This window comes from Neoarius graeffei, chromosome 25, assembly GCF_027579695.1.
Source record: "Neoarius graeffei isolate fNeoGra1 chromosome 25, fNeoGra1.pri, whole genome shotgun sequence".
NCBI classification, from domain to species: domain Eukaryota; kingdom Metazoa; phylum Chordata; class Actinopteri; order Siluriformes; family Ariidae; genus Neoarius; species Neoarius graeffei.
In genome coordinates, this window is record NC_083593.1 from 46,762,684 (window position 1) to 46,783,183 (window position 20,500).

General features: G+C 41.9%; 1 protein-coding gene across 3 annotated transcripts in view; it reads left to right on the forward strand.

Annotated features, from left to right (window-relative positions):
• Positions 1-20,500, forward strand: part of nsd3 (nuclear receptor binding SET domain protein 3) — a 92,240-nt gene that overhangs the window by 50,243 nt on the left and 21,497 nt on the right. For 2 of the 3 annotated variants that reach the window (XM_060908867.1, XM_060908868.1), the window contains exons 14-16: positions 11,509-11,658; positions 17,584-17,740; positions 20,184-20,386. In XM_060908867.1, coding sequence (XP_060764850.1) covers positions 11,509-11,658; positions 17,584-17,740; positions 20,184-20,386 — 510 coding nt within the window. The remainder of the gene's footprint in view (positions 1-11,508; positions 11,659-17,583; positions 17,741-20,183; positions 20,387-20,500) is intronic. The other variant, XM_060908869.1, reaches the window with a different exon arrangement.

Sequence of the window (20,500 nt, forward strand, 5' to 3'; positions counted from 1 at the left end):
TTTCGACTACCTCAGAGCAGCACGACTGAGCTCACTTCAGCCTTACTCAGCACCCAAAACTCGCACGGTTTTGGAGCGGGGCTGAACTGAGCCGAACCGAGCCGAGTGGGGCTAGGGGCGTGAGGAGACACTCCCCTGTGCACTGATTGGTGAGGAGGAGTGTCCTCACATGCCCACACACGCCCCGCGAGCACACTGGGAACCACCATCTGTAAACACCGTAAACCCGGAAGAAGAAGAATTATGACAAATTATGCGCCTCGCCTCATCTATACGCTCTTGCCAGTATCTGTTGGCGTTGTCGGTGACAACAAGCCACAGCACCAAGACCAGCAACACTAACGACTCCATGTCCTCCATGTTTATTGTTTACTATCCGGATCGTGAGACTACCACTTAAAACAGACCTGGGCATTTTCCAGCCCGCGGGCCGCATCCGGCCCTTTGGTTCATTCTGACTGGCCCGCGTAAGGTTAATTAGAAATTACAAAATAAACGTATTTTCTAATTTTACCTCATGCATGGACTGAATGTGCATTGCTTTTATTTTGAAGTTGTGTTCAACAAAAACGCAATGCACGCGACATGAACATGACATGAAATCCCACGAAACCTAATCCCGCGATAACTACTTCCGTAATTTGTCCAGACCAACCACAAACTTGTATGTCATCCTTCAAACGGTCCAGCCAATCACACAGTGTGACGTCACCAGCAGGCACCGGAGCCCGAGCCGATCTCCGGCGAAAAACACCAAATGAGGTGATTAAACTACAAATGTGGGCATCATTATTATAATATGATGTATCTTGCTTGATATTTGGAGTAGAAAGACAATATTGTGATGCCTTTATTGTGTTTTGGGGTGAATGTGACTGAAAAAAAAAAAGGTACAAACGTTCACATTTTGTTAACCATTGTTTTGGGAAATTTGATTGAATAAATGACATTTTTTGTAAGGCAACCTCGTTTTTTCCATACTCTTACCAGTCTTAGCAGCTTGTAAAACCTATGTTATTTACTGCTTTATATAAAGAAATACAATTAATATTATGCAGAATTTAGTTCAGCCTTTTGGTCCGGCCCTCCACAAAATTTTCTGTTTCTCATGCGGCCCCATGGAAAAAATAATTGCCCACCCCTGGCTTAAAAGGTCACTGATGTCACTGTTTGCGCCGCCTAACAACATCACGTGACATCCACCCACTTTCGCTAACTCCACCCAATGTGTCCACCCACTTCCAGCCAGCACGGTTCAGCGCGGTTGTAGTCGAAATGCAACCCCAACAGCCCCACTCAGCTCGACTCAGCCCCACTCAGCACTGCACGGCTCAGCCGCGTTGGTAGTGGAAAAGCCCCAAATGTGTATATTTATATCTCTATCTGTAGCTCTCAAATATATCTTTATCTATCCATCCATCTCTATCCATATCCTGTCTTTATCTCTGTCTGTCTATATCGATCTATGTCTTATCTCTGTCTCGTGCTCTCAAATGTATAACATTTATCTATCTATCTATCTATATCTCTCTCAATTACATAATCTCTTTATATCTATCCATCCATCTATAGTTCTCTCTATATATCTATATATCTCTCTTATGCATGTGTCTCTCTCAATATATAAAATATCTGTCTTTTATCTCTCTAGATATATTTATCTCTAGATCTCTCTCGCTTTATCTGTCTATTTATAATATAGCTACAAAACGCACACAACACACGTGGAGATCTGCAAGTGTATTGGATTTAAACATGTTACAGTCACAAGCTGCTTTTTGTGAAATGGTCACTCAGCAGATCAGAAGATTGTAATGGTGTCAATGGAGTAAACCAGCTGTTATGACAGCTGCACTTTATATTCGCACAGCACACTATCAATAGAGTTGTTGTTGTTGTTGTTATGACATTTATATAGCACCTTTCACAAACCCAAAGTTGCTTTACATAGCTTTTTTTTGGGGGGGGGGGTGGATTAAACCGTAAAGGAGGAAGAGTCGTGTTCATTGAAGAGAAAAGGCTTTAATTCAGATTTTACGCTCCTGATCCATTAGTGTGAATGTGTGCAACGCAAACATTTAAGTGGGTAGGACCAGAAATGTGCTGGACACTTCCTGCGGTCATTTCCACCTGTCCGCATCTGAGAGCTTCATCACACGCAGGTTAGTTTCACCCTGAGAAACGAACACCATCCCAACAGGTCTTGGCCGTGTTAATGTTAGTGTGTGTTAGCCAATCACTATCCTGCAAACACCTGTTAAAGTGTCTCAGATGAGTGGAGAAGCATCCTCGACATTATCGCTCCACTCTGACTCACTGGTACTGCATGTGTTTAATGGATGCCTGCTTTTCTTTTGATGATAACATTAACACAGTGATCGTTAATGTATTGATGTTACAGCAGCAGTTTGGTCAGAAATGAAATGCCCTCCTTACCCCAGCTGTAGTCGGTCGGTTGAGACGTGATTATTGGATGACGTGGTTCTTTAATTTTGCACTGGCGCTATGCCATGGATGTTGATATTCTCCAGTTTAGCATGGCGTTAACTCCGTTTCTTAAAGTATTGCACACTCTGCTCAAACAACACTGTCTCAGTGACACTATTCTGCTATAAAGATTCATACAGGACCAGAATATATCTGAAAGCCACGCATCTGCCGGAGGCTGAAGCTCACTTCAAGAGTGATTGGGCTCCAAGATGGCCGCTACAATAGTTTTTATCCCCCGCTGGCCAAAAGGCCCGAAGGGGGATTGTGTCGTGGCGATTTCCATCCGTCCCGGGAAGGGTACTCTCCTTCAGAAATCAACTCCGCTCACAATTTTTGGAGAAATTTCACAAAACTTGGCAGGATTCTTTGTTATATGTCGGTAATACGCATATTGTAATTTCATTCAATTTGGTCGCGTTTTACCAGAGTAAAGCTAGCCGCACACTACGCCGATTTTCAGCGTACCGAGCCAACTGAAGTCGCGAGTCAGGCGTAAAGACTAGTTTTCGATGGTACCGACTCATCTCACAGCCGATTCGAAAAACTAATCAGGAGCCAGACTGATCGGCGAGAATCGCTAGCAATAGCCAATCATATCTTTCGCATATAACACGTGATATTTCGTGATCATGTGACTTCTATCTTTTTTCGAAAAATGAACGGACTGCCAATAATGTCAAACTGAACCGTTGATCAAGGGAGATCCGCGCCCCGACATGCGGTGTGCGCGCGCACTCGGCGCATGCTCAGTTGCGTGAATGTGTCATGCACCGAAAATAAGAGATTTACAAGCCAGGAACGCCTCATGATGCAATACGCAAGAAAAGAAAGAAGATTTACTTCCATTTTACTTTGTATTTGAGTAAAGTGAATAAATAAATAAATGGTCTGTGGAAAATACACTTAACCCTGGGAACTGCGTGCACAGGAGTTTGTGTTTACTCCCCCTGGCTGGCTACTTATTTGCCATGGCTGGCTAGTATGAGCCTTAGTGGAAAGCCCTGGGAATGCGGAAATGTCAAGTTCGAGTTTAGATTTACGAACCCGAAAAAAATGTCGAAAAACCGTCGTTAAAAAAATTTCACCTGCACAAACGGCACTCACCCGGCCGGTGGACCGGAAACAGAACATTTTTTAATAATGGCCCAAGATATTAACCTCTGCTTTCTTTCAGTCGTGAGTTAGTCGGGGATATGTGCGTGACCTGTCGGGAGTCGGCTCTGAAATGGGTCGGTTCGGTACCGCGTGGATCGGCGTAGTGTGCGGCTAGCTTTACAGCCCTCGATTAACAAAATTATAATTTGACAATTTCATGAGAGCGTTTTCTTTCTGAAATCAACTCCTCTCACAGCTGTTGGAGAAACTTCACCAAACTTGGTAAAAGGCTTTGTTATATGAGAGTTATGCGCATATTGAAATTTTGTTTAATTTGGGCAAATTTTACCAGCGTTATGCCCTTGATTATTAACGAACTTTGGCAATTTCATGAAGGTGTGCTTGCTTTCTGAAATCAACTTCCCTCACAATTTTTATCCCCTGCTGGCTGGAAGGCCCGAAGGGGGATTATGTCGTGGCGATGTCCGTCCGTCCGTCCGTCCATCCCGGGAAGGGTACTCGCCTTCTGAAATCAACTCTCCTTTCGATTTTTGGACACATTTCTCGAAGCTTGGCAAAAGGCCTCGTTATATGACGGTAATACGCATATTGTGATTTTAATTTCGTTTGTGAAAATTTTACCAGAGTTTTGACCTTTGATTAAATAACTTGTACTTGGACAATTTCATGAGGGTGGACGTTCTTCTCAAATCAGCTCCTCTCTCAATTTGTGGAAGAATTTCACCAAACTTGGCAAAAGGCTTTGTTATATGAGGCAGATTCTACCATAACAGAGCCCAGTTAAGTCCCATCTCCTTAAATTGCTGAATTGATTATTTTTGATCATTCTATTACGTTTTTCTAGTAGCATTTGGGGTCTTGGACATTCACAGTAAATTTTAGGACAGTAGTCCTGGTAACTAATTAATAAAAGCCTGACATGACAGACATGCTAAATGACGATAGAAACACATCGGTTTCCGTCATCAAAATCTGACAGACAAACTAACGTCTACCATCATATTCTGACAGACGCTCTAGATGACAATAGCAACAAAACTGTTTCTTACATTATTAATCTGACAAATTTAGTAATATTAAATACCTTATCACTAGAACCAAATAATAAAATAAAATATTGAAATAAAAAAGATAAAATTTATTTTCAAAATTGAAATATCAACAATAATTGTCAGAACAGTGACGATAGACACGACTGTCACTTTCGCGGGGAAATAACACATTGAAATGGCCTGTCTGCTGAAAGGGTCGCAAGTGGCTCTGATTTCTCTCAACTTACGATAGTTTTCCTCCAGAAAAATTTAAATATGAATGCACAAAAATATTCTCAATGTTTCTATCGTCAAAAATTTCTATCGTCAGGATAGCTGACTGAAAATCTTACCTTGATTTATTTGATGAAATCTAGCTGTCAGAACTCCAAGTCTTGCCCGGAAGTAAATGTCTGCTGTCACAAAAATCATGCGCAGTAGAATTTCCTCTTTGCGTCAGTCAACATGTGCGTGGTGAGGGCTTGAATTTTGCTATCGTCAGGTGCATTTGACCGACAGACTGACGATAGCATTTTTTAAAAATAACTGTGGGCTTCTCTCGTGAACGAAATAGTTTTTTCGCTGTTGATCTATTTCAACTCTATCTGTTGGCACCCAAAAATGATAAAGCCTGCTTCCACACGATAACTACCAAAGATCCATAATGGCCGAGTCTATCGTCAGGTCATCTGACAGAAATTCACTGACGATAGTAACAGGGATAATGAAAGTGATTTTTAAAATGGGAGTTATGTCTGTCAGATATGTCAAAGAAATAGAACTTTATTCTTTAAAAATCTTTTATTGATATACTCCGTGTATTTTTAAATGACGAGCTGTTTTAGAAGACCAAATACCATATTTTCAATCTTGAAAATATTACCTCACTGAAAAAAGGACAAGAAAAATTTCTTATTTTGTGGGCAAGTGGTTACTGGATCCAGTTACGGTAGAATCTGCCGCGACAGTTATACGCATATTGAAATTTCGGTTAATTTGGGCAAAGTTATGCCCTTGATTATTAACAAACTTGTGCTTTGGCAATTTCATCAAAGTGTGCTTGCTTTCTGAAATCAACTTCCCTCATCCCCCGCTGGGTGAAAGGCCCGAAGGGGGATTATGTCGTGGTGATGTCCATCCGTCCCAGGAAGGGTACTCGCCTTCTGAAATCAACTCTCCTCACAATTTTTGGAGGAATTTCACGAAACTTGACAGGATTCTTTGTTATACGTCAGTAATATGCATATTGTAATTTCGTTCAACTGGGTTACGTTTTACCAGCATTACGGCACAGTTGCCAGCGGGGGATATTGTGCTCTCGGAGCACTCTTTTTACCTCAAGGACGCCTTTTTGCCCGTTTTTATAGTCCTTGATTTATTCATGTAGTTTGTGTGATGCTAAACTGGAGTCTACAAGCTTCTGTTGCTACTTATCTGTATTAAACTTTGTAGCTCGCGTTAAATAAAACAAGCAAAATTCAGACATCTTGGCAGATTGACTACAGTTGGAGTAACATGGCCTCTGTATATATTTACAATTTTAGCCTAACTGTTCCTCATATAGTGTGAATGTATTAATTAATGGCCTTTTGCTTCAGTGTTGTCTTTGTCCATGTAAATGTGCCTTTTCTAACCATAGTCCACTTTTTTGAAGAAAAAAAAATGCAGTTTTCTAACCTCTCTTTTATCTTGTCCGTTAATCTTTTTTTCCTTTTAGATGTGCTATGTGTTTATAAGCCGTCGGACCATGTGTGTCTTGATAATCTGTAAACACTGATTCCGTGTGAATGAGGTCGAAGCGTGACTGGCACAGATGCACTTCATTTTCTCTCTCTCTCGTGTGTGTGTGTGTGTGTGTGTGTGTGTGGGTGTGTGTGTGGTGGCTGTAAAGGTGCAATCAGTGATGAAATTATGAAATTCATTAATCTGAATGTTTTCAATGTTGAACTTGAAACAGAAGTAACTTCTATTCAGTCTGACTTCTACAAACACGGCATACTATTAACATGGCCAGTGTACTGGAGGTAAAGTAACGAAAGGTTAGAATTAGATATTTTAATCAAAACACTGATTAAAAAAAAAAAAAAGCATTGTACGGTTCCAGAGTTTTTCCTGAAATGTTCTAAACTGGTACAGAATGATGAGAGCGATGAATGAATGACATGAAAATTCGCATGTTTGAAAAGTGCTAGCCATCACTTACTGTTTATTATACCACAAAAGGTTTTGATTAATTCTTTGATTTTAGTTTTTTTTTTTTATTATCTGATTTTTCTCTCTAATTTAGTCCTGGCCAAGAGGCCATTTGCAGGAATTGGTTATGTGTCAATTTTCCCCATAGCAACAAGCCCGTGGTGGGCAAGCTAACTTGACATTCCTTGACAACCATAAGAGTTTGACTGGCGATGCGAAGCAATCCGTTTCTATAATAGCCGTTTTTACCTTTTCTATTGTCTTTTCTGACCCGAATTTCCGTGTGTACTGGGGGGGGTCAAGTTTGTGGTTTTAACTTCTGTCGTAAGTTAAAGCGAATCACTGGCTGGAAAAGAGAGTTTTTTGGACTCGAGTTGGTCACCGCCGAAAGAAATTCACATGCAAAATGGCGGCTATATCTGTATTTATAGATCTGTATTTATTTTCAAGAATCTTCACACATTAAGCGAATGGTAAAGGTAGAAAAGGAGAAATTATAAAAGTTATAAACATACCTGGGCGGCACGGTGGTGTAGTGGTTAGCGCTGTCGCCTCACAGCAAGAAGGTCCTGGGTTCGAGCCCCAGGGCCGGCGAGGGCCTTTCTGTGCGGAGTTTGCATGTTCTCCCCGTGTCCACGTGGGTTTCCTCCGGGTGCTCCGGTTTCCCCCACAGTCCAAAGACATGCAGGTTAGGTTAACTGGTGACTCTAAATTGACCGTAGGTGTGAATGTGAATGGTTGTCTGTGTCGGCCCTGTGATGACCTGGCGACTTGTCCAGGGTGTACCCCGCCTTTCGCCCCTAGTCAGCTGGGATAGGCTCCAGCTTGCCTGCGACCCTGTAGAAGGATAAAGCGGCTAGAGATAATGAGATGAGATAAACATACCTGAGAAATCCGCCATTTCGCACATGAATTTCTTTCGGCGGCGACAGACTTGAGTCCAAAAAACTCTCTTTTACGGCCAATGAGTTGCTTTAACTTGCGACAGAAGTTAAAACCACAAACTTGACACCCCCCCCCCCCCCCCCCCCCCCCCCCCCCCCCCAAGTACACACGGAAATTTGGGTCAAAAAAGACAGTAGAAAAGGTAAAAACGGCTATTATAGAAATGGATTGCTTCGCATCGCCAGTCAAACTCTTATGGTTGTCAAGGAATGTCAAGTTAGCTTGCCCACCATGGGCTTGTTGCCATGGGGAAAATTGACATGTGACCAATTCCTGCAAATGGCCTATTCCCACCCACTAGACCGCATTCCCCTATCACATGACCGCTCCCAACGAGGGAAAGTGAAGGCGATCATGCTTCCTCTGAGGCACTTGAAGCCACCGGACTGCATCTGTTTGAACTGGTTACTCGGGCAGCATCAGGGGTGGGGTGGGGTAACACAGGAAAGCTCTATCTAACCCCCTTGCGTGCGCACACAAGCTCACAGATGAACTTGATTGGCTAGAGTCGCTGTAATTGACAGGGGAGAGAGAGCATGCCATGCCACGCCTCCCTCCCCGAAAGCACGGCCAATTTTGCTCTCTTGGGCTCTCGGCAACGGATGGGTGTGGCGTCATCGCTATTTGAACTCATGATCTCCAGGTGATTGGGCGAACGCTGTTGATTGATCGATTTTTCTTAGCATGTGGCACAAGCTGCCTCCAGTAAAATCATGCACTCTGATTGGTTTCTTGGCAGGCAGAATTTTCCCATAATGCCCATGGGCGATTACAGACTGACTTTTTCCAAGGCACCTTTTCTCAAAAAACTGTTAGCATCATTTAGTTGAAAAATAAACCAATATAGATTATCTTTCTCAGAATATTTGTCATGTATTACTCAAGCAGAGAAATAAATTGCTTTAAAACCGTTAGCCGTTTACAACCCCGATTCCAAAAAAGTTGGGACAAAGTACAAATTGTAAATAAAAATGGAATGCAATGATGTGGAAGTTTCAAAATTCCATATTTTATTCAGAATAGAACATAGATGACATATCAAATGTTTAAACTGAGAAAATGTATCATTTAAAGAGAAAAATTAGGTGATTTTAAATTTCATGACAACAACACATCTCAAAAAAGTTGGGACAAGGCCATGTTTACCACTGTGAGACATCCCCTTTTCTCTTTACAACAGTCTGTAAACGTCTGGGGACTGAGGAGACAAGTTGCTCAAGTTTAGGGATAGGAATGTTAACCCATTCTTGTCTAATGTAGGATTCTAGTTGCTCAACTGTCTTAGGTCTTTTTTTGTCGTATCTTCCGTTTTATGATGCGCCAAATGTTTTCTATGGGTGAAAGATCTGGACTGCAGGCTGGCCAGTTCAGTACCCGGACCCTTCTTCTACGCAGCCATGATGCTGTAATTGATGCAGTATGTGGTTTGGCATTGTCATGTTGGAAAATGCAAGGTCTTCCCTGAAAGAGACGTCGTCTGGATGGGAGCATATGTTGCTCTAGAACCTGGATATACCTTTCAGCATTGATGGTGTCTTTCCAGATGTGTAAGCTGCCCATGCCACACGCACTAATGCAACCCCATACCATCAGAGATGCAGGCTTCTGAACTGAGCACTGATAACAACTTGGGTCGTCCTTCTCCTCTTTAGTCTGAATGACACGGCGTCCCTGATTTCCATAAAGAACTTCAAATTTTGATTCGTCTGACCACAGAACAGTTTTTTCCACTTTGCCACAGCCCATTTTAAATGAGCCTTGGCCCAGAGAAGATGTCTGCGCTTCTGGATCATGTTTAGATATGGCTACTTCTTTGAACTATAGAGTTTTAGCTGGCAACGGCGGATGGCACGGTGAATTGTGTTCACAGATAATGTTCTCTGGAAATATTCCTGAGCCCATTTTGTGATTTCCAGTACAGAAGCATGCCTGTATGTGATGCAGTGCCGTCTAAGGGCCCGAAGATCACGGGCACCCAGTATGGTTTTCTGGCCTTGACCCTTACGCACAGAGATTCTTCCAGATTCTCTGAATCTTTTGATGATATTATGCACTGTAGATAATGATACGTTCAAACTCTTTGCAATTTTACACTGTCGAACTCCTTTCTGATATTGCTCCACTATTTGTCGGCGCAGAATTAGGGGGATTGGTGATCCTCTTCCCATCTTTACTTCTGAGAGCCGCTGCCACTCCAAGATGCTCTTTTTATACCCAGTCATGTTAATGACCTATTGCCAATTGACCTAATGAGTTGCAATTTGGTCCTCCAGCTGTTCCTTTTTTGTACCTTTAACTTTTCCAGCCTCTTATTGCCCCGTCCCAACTTTTTTGAGATGTGTTGCTGTCATGAAATTTCAAATGAGCCAATAATTGGCATGAAATTTCAAAATGTCTCACTTTCGACATTTGATCTGTTGTCTATGTTCTATTGTGAATACAATATCAGTTTTTGAGATTTGTAAATTATTGCATTCCATTTTTATTTACAATTTGTACTTTGTCCCAACTTTTTTGGAATCGGGGTTGTATTCTGCACGCGTGACTGAACTACGTTACAAGTATGACATGACTGAAAGCAGCGTCACGCCTCGTTATAATGACCGTCTGTTTTAATCTTGGAAATAAAAAAAAGCCAAATAATAAACTCCTTATTAACCTCGCTTGCTCGGTCTGATGTTTTCCCGTAAAGACTTCGCGGTCAGTGAATAAGTAGTTAGTAACGACACATCCTGAAGCGTTTTACACTTTAATAACTATGTATTGAAGATGGCTGTTTGCAGAATAGATTCATTTCTTGGTGCGAAATGAAATCCTTATTCATAGTCGCTCAACGTTTTTTAATATTTAAGGGACTTCAAATCGACATTACCTCGCTGTTCAAGGTTTACTTTAAGGTGGCGTTTGCAACCATCTGCCCCTAGCCCTGATTATTAAAGGTCAAACGATGGCTGCGACTTTCCAAACAGGAGAAGTTTTTGGATATTAATGTTATTTAAATGTTGCTCTCAAACCAGTACGGCTTCCTCATCTGCTGTTTTATAGCTAGCGTTCATAGAGTGTCAGGTCGAGTCTGTATCTCCAACACATTTACCGGCTTTTCTGTTATTGAGAACATTTTAAAACCGTAGCGTCCGTAGGTGTTTCACGCATCCTCACTGAAACGTACCAGATCACAGTGGATCACTGATTGCACCTCCAGCCTTTCGATCGATTGATAGAATAGAAATTCTCTTTTCTTCTAATAAGTCGTGCTGTAACGCCTCATGAATAGATGATGAGTAATGATCGTTCTTTATTGTAGTATCTGTAGAAATCCTGATGAGGAGGGTGTTGGCTTGGGAGAAGGTGGGTTTTAAAAGAACAGGTCCTGATGGTGCTGCTGGGAGCATGAACACCGAAAATATCGCTAAGAAGAGTTTATACTTGTCTATAAGAAACTAAAGAAAAATAAAAAATGAATACTCTTGGTGGAATTTCTGGTACACGCCAAAAATAAAACGGTAGCCGGTTTACAACCGCAGCAGTTTGGATTGTAACCCGTGATTCCCAGGCCAACACTGAAATCTTCAAAATGTGTGTTTTCTTCTTTCAGGACTCCCTACATCCCATTCAGGAGTCTGTGTGTATGTGTGTGTGTCTGTGTGTGTTTGTGTTTAGCTTGGTGTGTGTTCTCTGCAATCATGGGGAGTGTGATTGACTGCTCACGGGTTTTCCTGTTTGTCTCGTGTAGGACGCTTAGTGCACGACCTCACTGACACCGTATTAAGTTCTTATACGTTTAAGTCTCACTACCTTCTGACTGAGTCAAATCGTGCTGAGTTGATGAAATTACCTCTGATTCCTTCTCCTTCGTCAGCTACCCAAAAGAATCCGGCCAAAGGTAACTTCACGTTCGCTCCCGTCCCCTTTATACCTACCCTGTCGCTTTTTATTTTTATTATTATTATTATATTTTTTTGGGCTTATTTTTCTTTGGGTTGTTTTTAATTTCAGCTCTTCTAATTTGCAGCTGCTAATGCAAACGCTGGACTTAAAATAACGTACGGCTCGCATAATAACAGCTTAGTGTTTAGCTTTGCAGTAAGCAGGCTCAGTCGTGCGCTATATTTGGCATGTGCTGATGATGATTGGTGAAGTAATGTCATGTGTCTTGTCCTGTATCAGAATCACGAGCATTTTAAAACGTACAGGGTAGGCAGCTGGATTTTGGAGACGGTGACTCCTCTTCATAAGGACCGCTGCCTTCAAGGGTCCCTTCAAAGCATTCCTGTACTCGAAGGAATAATGTTCTACCAGTGTCATTTATTTATTCAAACAAAAAAAGCAATATTATGATAATTTTGCAAACTGTGGTAAAAGTTCAGGCAATTATCATAATATGAGAATATATCAGCACATGCTTGGTATACACACTTACAAACTGCTAGATGCTTTTACAGATTAGCGCTGAAGCAGTGTGTGTGTGTGTGTGTGCGCGCGTGTGTGAGTGTGAGATCCAGCAGCTGGTCGCACAAGAAGAAATTGAGTTGGATGGTGATGATGATGATGATGATGTGTTAAACTGTACAATCTGAGTGATCAATGATGGACCACAGATTCCAAGTACATCAGTACTGCATAAAGTGATGACGGCTGGATACAGCAGCTGATCAGTAACACCAGCGGACGATAAAAAGGAAATTAACACGACGTCTCTGATCTCAGCTCGGTGATCTCCTGTAGTTCTCCTGAACCAAAACAGGAAGTTTAAATATTTAGTTATTCCATGAAATCGAGCTGATAGCGGTTATAAGCCATGTACGACGAGATTGAGTGGAATAACTATTTTATTCTATCCACGTTCACTGGATTTTGAGAAACAGAGCATTTTTATTTTTTGAAAATTCGAGAAATAAAAACTTTTTATACAAAACGTCCGGCAAAATCATTTCCGCTTAGAATGTAAACAAACTGGCGAAATCACAGGAGCAATTTTTGAAAAATGCAGCCAGCAATAATAATTCTTGGAAAAAAAAAAAGATACGTTCTTAGTACCATTAAATACTTTTTATTCCTTTTTTTTGTTTGGCTTTTTTTTTTTTTTGTATTTTTGGGGGTTTTGTTTTCGAGTAGTTTTTATTTCATCCTCGGTTGGTTCAGCAACACGCTCCGCCATTTTGTTTTTCTCTGTTCGTGGTACAGTATATGAGCTGATAGTAGGGTGGTCCCAAAATGTATGGGAAATTTTTTTTTTTTTTTTACCAAAACATTCCGACCACCCTACCCTTTTTTTTTTTTTTTTTTTTTTTTTTTACACATAGGCTAAAAGAAGGCACCAAGCAAAATTTCAGAAAAATTGGTTAATATTTAGAGGTGTCACACGAGGTTGCAAATCGGGTTAAGCCATTAACATTAGTTGGTGCGTACTGTAGACTGTTGCAGAGAAGATCTCAAACCCCCGAAAAGTCACAGTTCTAGAGGGAATATGCCACTTCTATGAAAAAGCAGAGGCAGGAAGAGTTTATAGACTGATAGAAGGTTAACTTTCATGCACTAAGGGGTTCTTAAACAATGAGCACTGATCGTAATATGCTGATGAAGTTGTGAATGTTTTTCTTTCTATGTTTTTCAGATGGCTAGCAACAGTAATACAAGTAGTACCGGTGGTGCAAAGCACAAAACCAATTATGTTTGGTTAACTGGTCCCACTTCCAAGGAACTGTCTGGGAGAAAGCTTCCTTCTGCTAGCGAAGTCCTTAGTGTGTTCTTTTATCTCCACAAGATACCAGAATACCGAAGGGTTTAGAAAATCACAGACAAGTAATAGCTATTGTTACTTTGAACACAGGAAGTTATATTACTGTATTGTTTGTATTAATATGAAACAGTTAATAAGCCACATTATTTTATATTGTCTTGAGTGAAAACTTTAATGGCTTTGTGGCACCTCTAAACATTGTTCAATCTTAACCAAATTTCGCACAATAACTTCTTTTAGGCAATGTAAAAAAAAAAAGGTAAGGTGGTCGTAACAAAATCCTAAAAAAAAAAAAAATTTGGGACCACCCTAGCTGATGGCTTAGTATATTGAGTAACCAATTATAATTGGTTATAATTACAACCAATTATAATCGCGTGCTCTGGGTAACCAATCAGATTGGTTGGTTACAAATTGGGTAATAATTGTTATAATTATAACTATTATTATTATTGATGATCAGTAATCAACTGATTTATTGATATCCAGCGAATGTGGATAGAATAATACAATATAGAACTTTACGAATTTGAAGCTGCTTTTACGTTTGCGTTAGGGTGTAATAACTTGCATTCAGCTGGTGCAACTGACTAACTTGTAGCTGGCTACTGGTTTCCCAAAATCACACGATGTTCAAGAGTAATATAATAAACGCGTTCTGTTTATAGACTCCACCTCTGCGCTTAACACTAAAATGGGAAGAAGAAAAAAAAAAGACAGCTGATCTACAGAAAGGAGTAAAGTAACTGGAAATGTAGACAACGGTGTTGTAGTCGAGTCACTAAACCTAGAGTCCGAGTCCAGTCTCGAGCCCCCAGTGTTCACGTCCGAGTCATGAAAGAAAATTTTGAGTCGAGTCCGAGAACAAGACTCCAACCGCACCATTTGACGGTGGCTGTTGCTGCCTTTATGTGAAAGCGTCTCTGCTGCTGTGTCGGACTAACGTTCCCGCTCGACTGCCCCATTTTAGTTAATAGACAACAGATAAAAAGCTTGTTCATCACTCAACAAACCCCGCCCACTATCAACAGAGCAAATACCATGAGAGAGGGTTAACACTAGCTAGTTCATCGCTCAGCAAGCAAGCCCTGCCCACTATCGACAGAGCAATGAACATGGCGTGTCACTTATTTCTCTGGGTGGAGTCTTGCCAAATGACGATTGAAGTTCAAGGTCGTCCCCGTCGTCTCCTCGATAGTTCTTCTACATATGGAACACACAGCGGTGCATTTTTTTTTTTTTTTTTTTCTCCTCTCACTGCACGAGAAGTCTGTATAAGCAAAGCAGACAATCCTAGGAGCTTCTCTCCAGCCATTTTAGCGCCATTGACGTTAGTTTGTTCCTGAACATGACGTATGAACAGGTGAATGTGCATTCTCTTGCATGAAATTAGTATAAAAAAATTAATGTAGATATAAATATTTCATGCCAAATTATTATGGCATGTTAGCGAAGCATAAAGAAAGTCAGAGTCCTCGTCTCCGATTTACGAGTCCGAATGCAGGTAGTGCACGAGTCCGAGTCATCAATACTTGAGTGCAAGTCCTTAAAATTAGGGCACGAGTCGGACTTGAGTACTACACGCCTGGTGTGTGAATTTGCTTTAGTTTTGCACTGGAGCTATGTCCAGAACACTTGTAGTCATGGCCTAATGGTTACAGAAGCAGCTTTGGGACCAAGAGGTCGCCGGTTTGATTCCCTGGACCAGCAGGAATGGTTGAAGTGCCCTTGAGCAAGGCACCAAACCCCTAACTGCTCCCCAGGCTGCTCTGGGTGTGTTGTACATCAAGAAAGCAAACTGACTTCATTGTTTTCACATACCAGTCGATTGGAGTGGAGCACTGGTGTGTGTGTGTGTGTGTGTGTTGTCCCTTTTCCACCAAAGCAGTTCCAGGGCTGGTTCGGGGCCAGTGCTTAGTTTGGAACCAGGTTTTCTATTTCCACTGACAAAGAACTGGCTCTGGGGCCAGAAAAACCAGTTCCAGGCTAGCACCAACTCTCTGTTGGGCCAGAGGAAAGAACCGCTTACGTCAGCGGGAGGGCGGAGTTGTTAAGACCAATAACAAGACTGCGAAAGATCGCCATTTTTAAGCGACGAGAAGCAGCAGCTGTACAAACGTGAAGTCAGCCATTATTATTGTTGCTGCTGCTTCTTCCACGTTGTTTTTGCTTCGATATTCGCGCCAAGGTTTATGCAAACGTAGCGACGTAACTGACGTATACAGAGACGTAATGACGTGGCTTCCCTTAGCACCGCGAGCTATGGAAAAGCGAATTGGTTCTCAGCTGGCTCGCAAGTTGAACGAGTTGTGAACCAGCACCAGCACTGGCCCCGAACCAGCCCTGGAACTGATTTGGTGGAAAAGGGGTATGCGTGTGTTCTCGCTCAGAGCACTTCTTTAAGCCTAGGTCACAACCGGACTTACGATTTTTTTTGGCCGTGCGATTTTCAGTGTTTCCCAAATCGCTGCGTTTTTTTTTTTTTTTTTCGTGGAGAAAGACGCACGTTGGCCGTAAGTTTGTCTTGCAACCCGAAAAAAACGTAAGCGCCTGTAGAGTTCGTTTGACATGACAAAGAACCTCTGCGGCCGGTCTACGGCTCGAAAATCAGCACGTCACTCCGTGCGTTTTTTGCACGTAGACCGGCCGTAGGAGCACGTACGGCCGGTTGTGACCTAAGCTTTAGGCAGGTGAGAACACAGCAATGAGACGCGAACCATTCGCTTCTGAATGACCTGCAGCGAGAAAGCGATTTGACTCTGACCAAGTGTGTGGGGTTTATTTATTTATTTATTTATATAAAAGATGTGAGCTGCTTAACTGAGGCAAAGGCACTACACGTTTTAAACAGGTCATTTATATCGTCATCTAATCATGTATTTAGCTCCAGCGTGAGTGATGTTCATCAGTTCTTCGCATCTCAATGCGGAAGAACGTGATTCAGTTTTAAGAACCGTTTCTAGCCCCGAGCATCGCTTTGTCCACGGTCATAACATCCAAAACCACATAAGTGTGTGTCTGAGATTAAAAAAAAAAAGTGTTCGAGTGTGTGATGACTTGTCTGTATAGTTGAACAATGCTCAACTGGTGCCTACGTTAGCCTCATAGCTCTAGTATACAACTTCAGACACCAAAGACTTCATGGCTGATTGACTGCGTTTGGGGTAAGGGAACATTGTGTGTGTTTCATTTTATGATGCACTTCTTTTTTTTCTTTTTTCTTTTTGTGGAAATTCAGCTGCCTGTAGTTATTTTGAGTCCTCGAGCTGCACTTTCATGACACACCCACCCACCCCACAAAACTTTCGTTAAATCACTTTGGGTTTGTCTTTTTTTAGCATTCACTTTTCGCTTATTTTTTGGGTTTTTGTTTTGAATCCAAACCTATTTTGGATGGCAGCTCGTCACTACTTCTTTGTATTTTACCATCTTGTACGTTTTTTTTTTTTGCGACCTTGCCATTTGTTGCGCAGATTTTTGCCATTCAAAATAGTTTGGGTTGCGATCGTTTTGCCTCTGCTATTCAGTACAGATGTGTTAAGTGCAGCTGGAGTGAGTGAATGAGAGTGTGTGTGTGTGTGTGAGTGTGTGTATGCATACGCGCATGCCGCTCATCATCCTGCATCTAATCCATTTGCTTTGGCTGTTTTTTGTTTTGTTTTTCCCCCAAATCAAATGACTGTTTTAAAAAATATATATATTTAAATATTCAATTTCTCAAATCTCACCCTCGAAAGTGGGCCCCTGAAATAGTCTTGGTGTATTTCAGTTTGGTTTAACACGCCCTCGTTCAGTTCCTCAACACACTCGGAAGTGCGTGTCATCTAGTTTATGACACGAGTGTGCACTTAAAGCATGACGAGGTTGAGCGTGTATCGGGGGTTGATCAAAATATCAGAATATCACTGGGGAAAGTCGATGAGGGTGCGGTTGCGCGCTCATCCTCAGTGCGTTTAGCGTTTGAGACACACTTGCTTTTGGGTGAGGTTTGGTGAATAGCGAGCACCGGTGATTAAGAGCTGACTGGCCCACAGTAATGCACCTGTGCGTGTGCGTGCGTGTGTGTAGGAGGAAGACTCCTGTGCTGCGAGGCATGCCCCGCCTCCTTCCACCCGTCCTGTTTAAATGTGGAGATGCCCGAAGGAGCTTGGCTTTGTAGCGACTGCAGAGTAGGAAAGAAACCTCGCTACAAACAGATCGTCTGGGTCAAGCTGGGTAACTACAGGTAACCGTGAAGAACACACACATGGACATGAACTGCAAAAAGGTGCGATACAAGGGGGGGCCGGTGTAAGATGAGTGCAAACCAAACCACCACTTCTTCCTGTTTCAGAGGTGGACCGTAACGAAGTACATTTGCTTGAGTACTGTACTTAAGTACGCTTTTTGAGTATCTGTACTTGACTTGAGTATTATTATTTCTGGAAACTTATGACTTTAATTTCATTACATTTGAAAGACAAATATCGTACTTTTCACTCCACTACATTTCTATCAAAGTCCTCGTTACTTGTTACTATGCAGCATCTTTGAAAGTGGATATTTTTTTTCTTTTCTTTTCTAAAACGTGATTGGTTTCTTCGCAGGCGGCACTGAGAGCCGATCAGTAATCAGTAGGGTCACGTCCATAGACTGTATAAAATCGAGTTCACTGATTTCTCAGTAGTATTATTTAAAGGAACAGTCCACCGTACTTCCATAATGAAATATGCTCTTATCTGAATTGAGACGAGCTGCTCCGTACCTCTCCGAGCTTTGCGCGACCTCCCAGTCAGTCAGACGCAGTCAGACGCGCTGTCACTCCTGTTAGCAATGTAGCTAGGCTCAGCATGGCCAATGGTATTTTTTGGGGCTGTAGTTAGATGCGACCAAACTCTTCCGCGTTTTTCCTGTTTACATAGGTTTATATGACCAGTGACATGAAACAAGTTCAGTCACACAAATCGAAACATAGCGATTTTCTATGCTATGGAAAGTCCGCACTATAATGACAGGCGTACTAACACCTTCTGCGCGCTTCGACAGTGCATTGAGACGGAGCTCAGATATCAATGCGCTGCCGAAGCGCGCAGAAAGTGTTAGTACGCCTGTCATTATAGTGCGGACTTTCCATAGCATAGAAAATCGCTACGTTTCGATTTGTGTAACTGAACTTGTTTCATATCACTGGTCATATAAACCTATGTAAACAGGAAAAACGCGGAAGAGTTTGGTCGCATCTAACTACAGCCCCAAAAAATACCATTGGCCATGCTGAGCCTAGCTACATTGCTAACAGGAGTGACAGCGCGTCTGACTGACTGGGTGGTCACGCAAAGCTCGGACAGGTACGGAGCAGCTCGTCTCAATTCAGATAAGAGCATATTTCGTTATGGAAGTACGGTGGACTGTTCCTTTAACACGATCAGTTGACGGCAGAATGGAAGGAGGCGGTTCTTCTGGAGAATGCACGCACTCATGGCTTTACCTAGAACCCATGTTTCAGTTTTCTGAAAAGATTAAAGATGAATTTCATTTTTAAAACGTTTGCTTCGTTTGCCTAAAACAAACCATATCACGGCCTACAAAAACTCGCCGTCCAACCTGCGGAAGCATATTGAGGTATGTAAACGTTTAATACCAAGAGAAAGCTTGCAATGAAGTTGTCTGTGCTTTTAGAGCTACCGATAACGTTGCAATAGCTATGCAGTCTGGTTAGTCACATGACCTTTTTTCTATGGATTTGCCCACCAAGTTGCCATCACCTTGTCCACAGCTAACGTTTACACATAGCTAGTTAACTTGGACACTGTTAGTTAGCATGTAAAAACGGAGTTACATTAACTTATCTGAAGTCCTTTCAGAAATGTTTTTAGCATAATCTTGCCAAATAAACAATGTAGAAATCTAGTAGCGTTTAGTTACCCAATATGATTTCGAGTTTGAAAAGTTTGCTGGCATGTCAGGTGGTGCGTCACTGACTAGCTAGCTTAACGTTAAACCACCATGATGGGTACAGCATGCGTTCATTTTGTGAATCCAGTCGGTCGCTTCAGAGGCGTTAGGTTTTGTAAGCGTTGTGGCAATAATACAACGATGCGTTGACAGAAAATGTACTTTTAATACTTAAGTACTTCAGTAAAAATTTGACTGAAGAACTTTCACTTGTATTGCGGTAACATTTGACCAGCGGGATCTGTACTTTGACTTAAGTAATGAAGTTGGGTACTTCGTCCACCTCTGTCCTGTTTCCTGCAACTCGCTGCAAAGTCGATAGAATAATACACACCTGCACTTTTCAGTCTTCTTTCCAAGATGCTCATTCTATATAAGCAGCAGGAGATTGTTGTAGCCAGATCTGTGATTTCTCCCCTCCGAAGTCCAAGCCTGAAAGCTCCAACAGGAAATAATGGTGCATGGGGGAGGAGTTAGCAGTACTGGCACTGATGAGACATGCAAACAAACCGTCAAGCAAACACTGGAAAGCGCTCGTATACATGTCACTGTCGGAAAACATCGGAACTCGCCAAATCTCTAAAGTGGCCTAGACTAAAAATTGTGTATGGCTTACGTATAAAGGTGTGGGTTTTTTTTTTTGGTTTTTTTTTTGTTTTGTTTTGTTTTTTTTAATTGAAACTGGAAGAAAGTCAATGATCTTTGTCTCCCGTTGCGATTTCTCTGTTGTGTAGATGGTGGCCCGCTGAGATCTGTAACCCTCGGCTGGTTCCGTCCAACATCCAGAATCTGAAACATGACATCGGGGATTTTCCAGTCTTCTTCTTCGGGTCACACGATTACTACTGGATCCACCAGGGCCGAGTTTTCCCATACCTGGAGAACGATAAGAACTTCGCCGAGGGACAAATTGGGATTAACAAGACTTTTAAAAAAGGTGTGTGCAATAAATTTCTATTATATATTTAAGTTAGTCGGTGAACTCGAGTCGTACAGGAGCTCATAGCTAGAAGCCATGTACGACGAGATTGCGTGGCATAACTGTTTTATT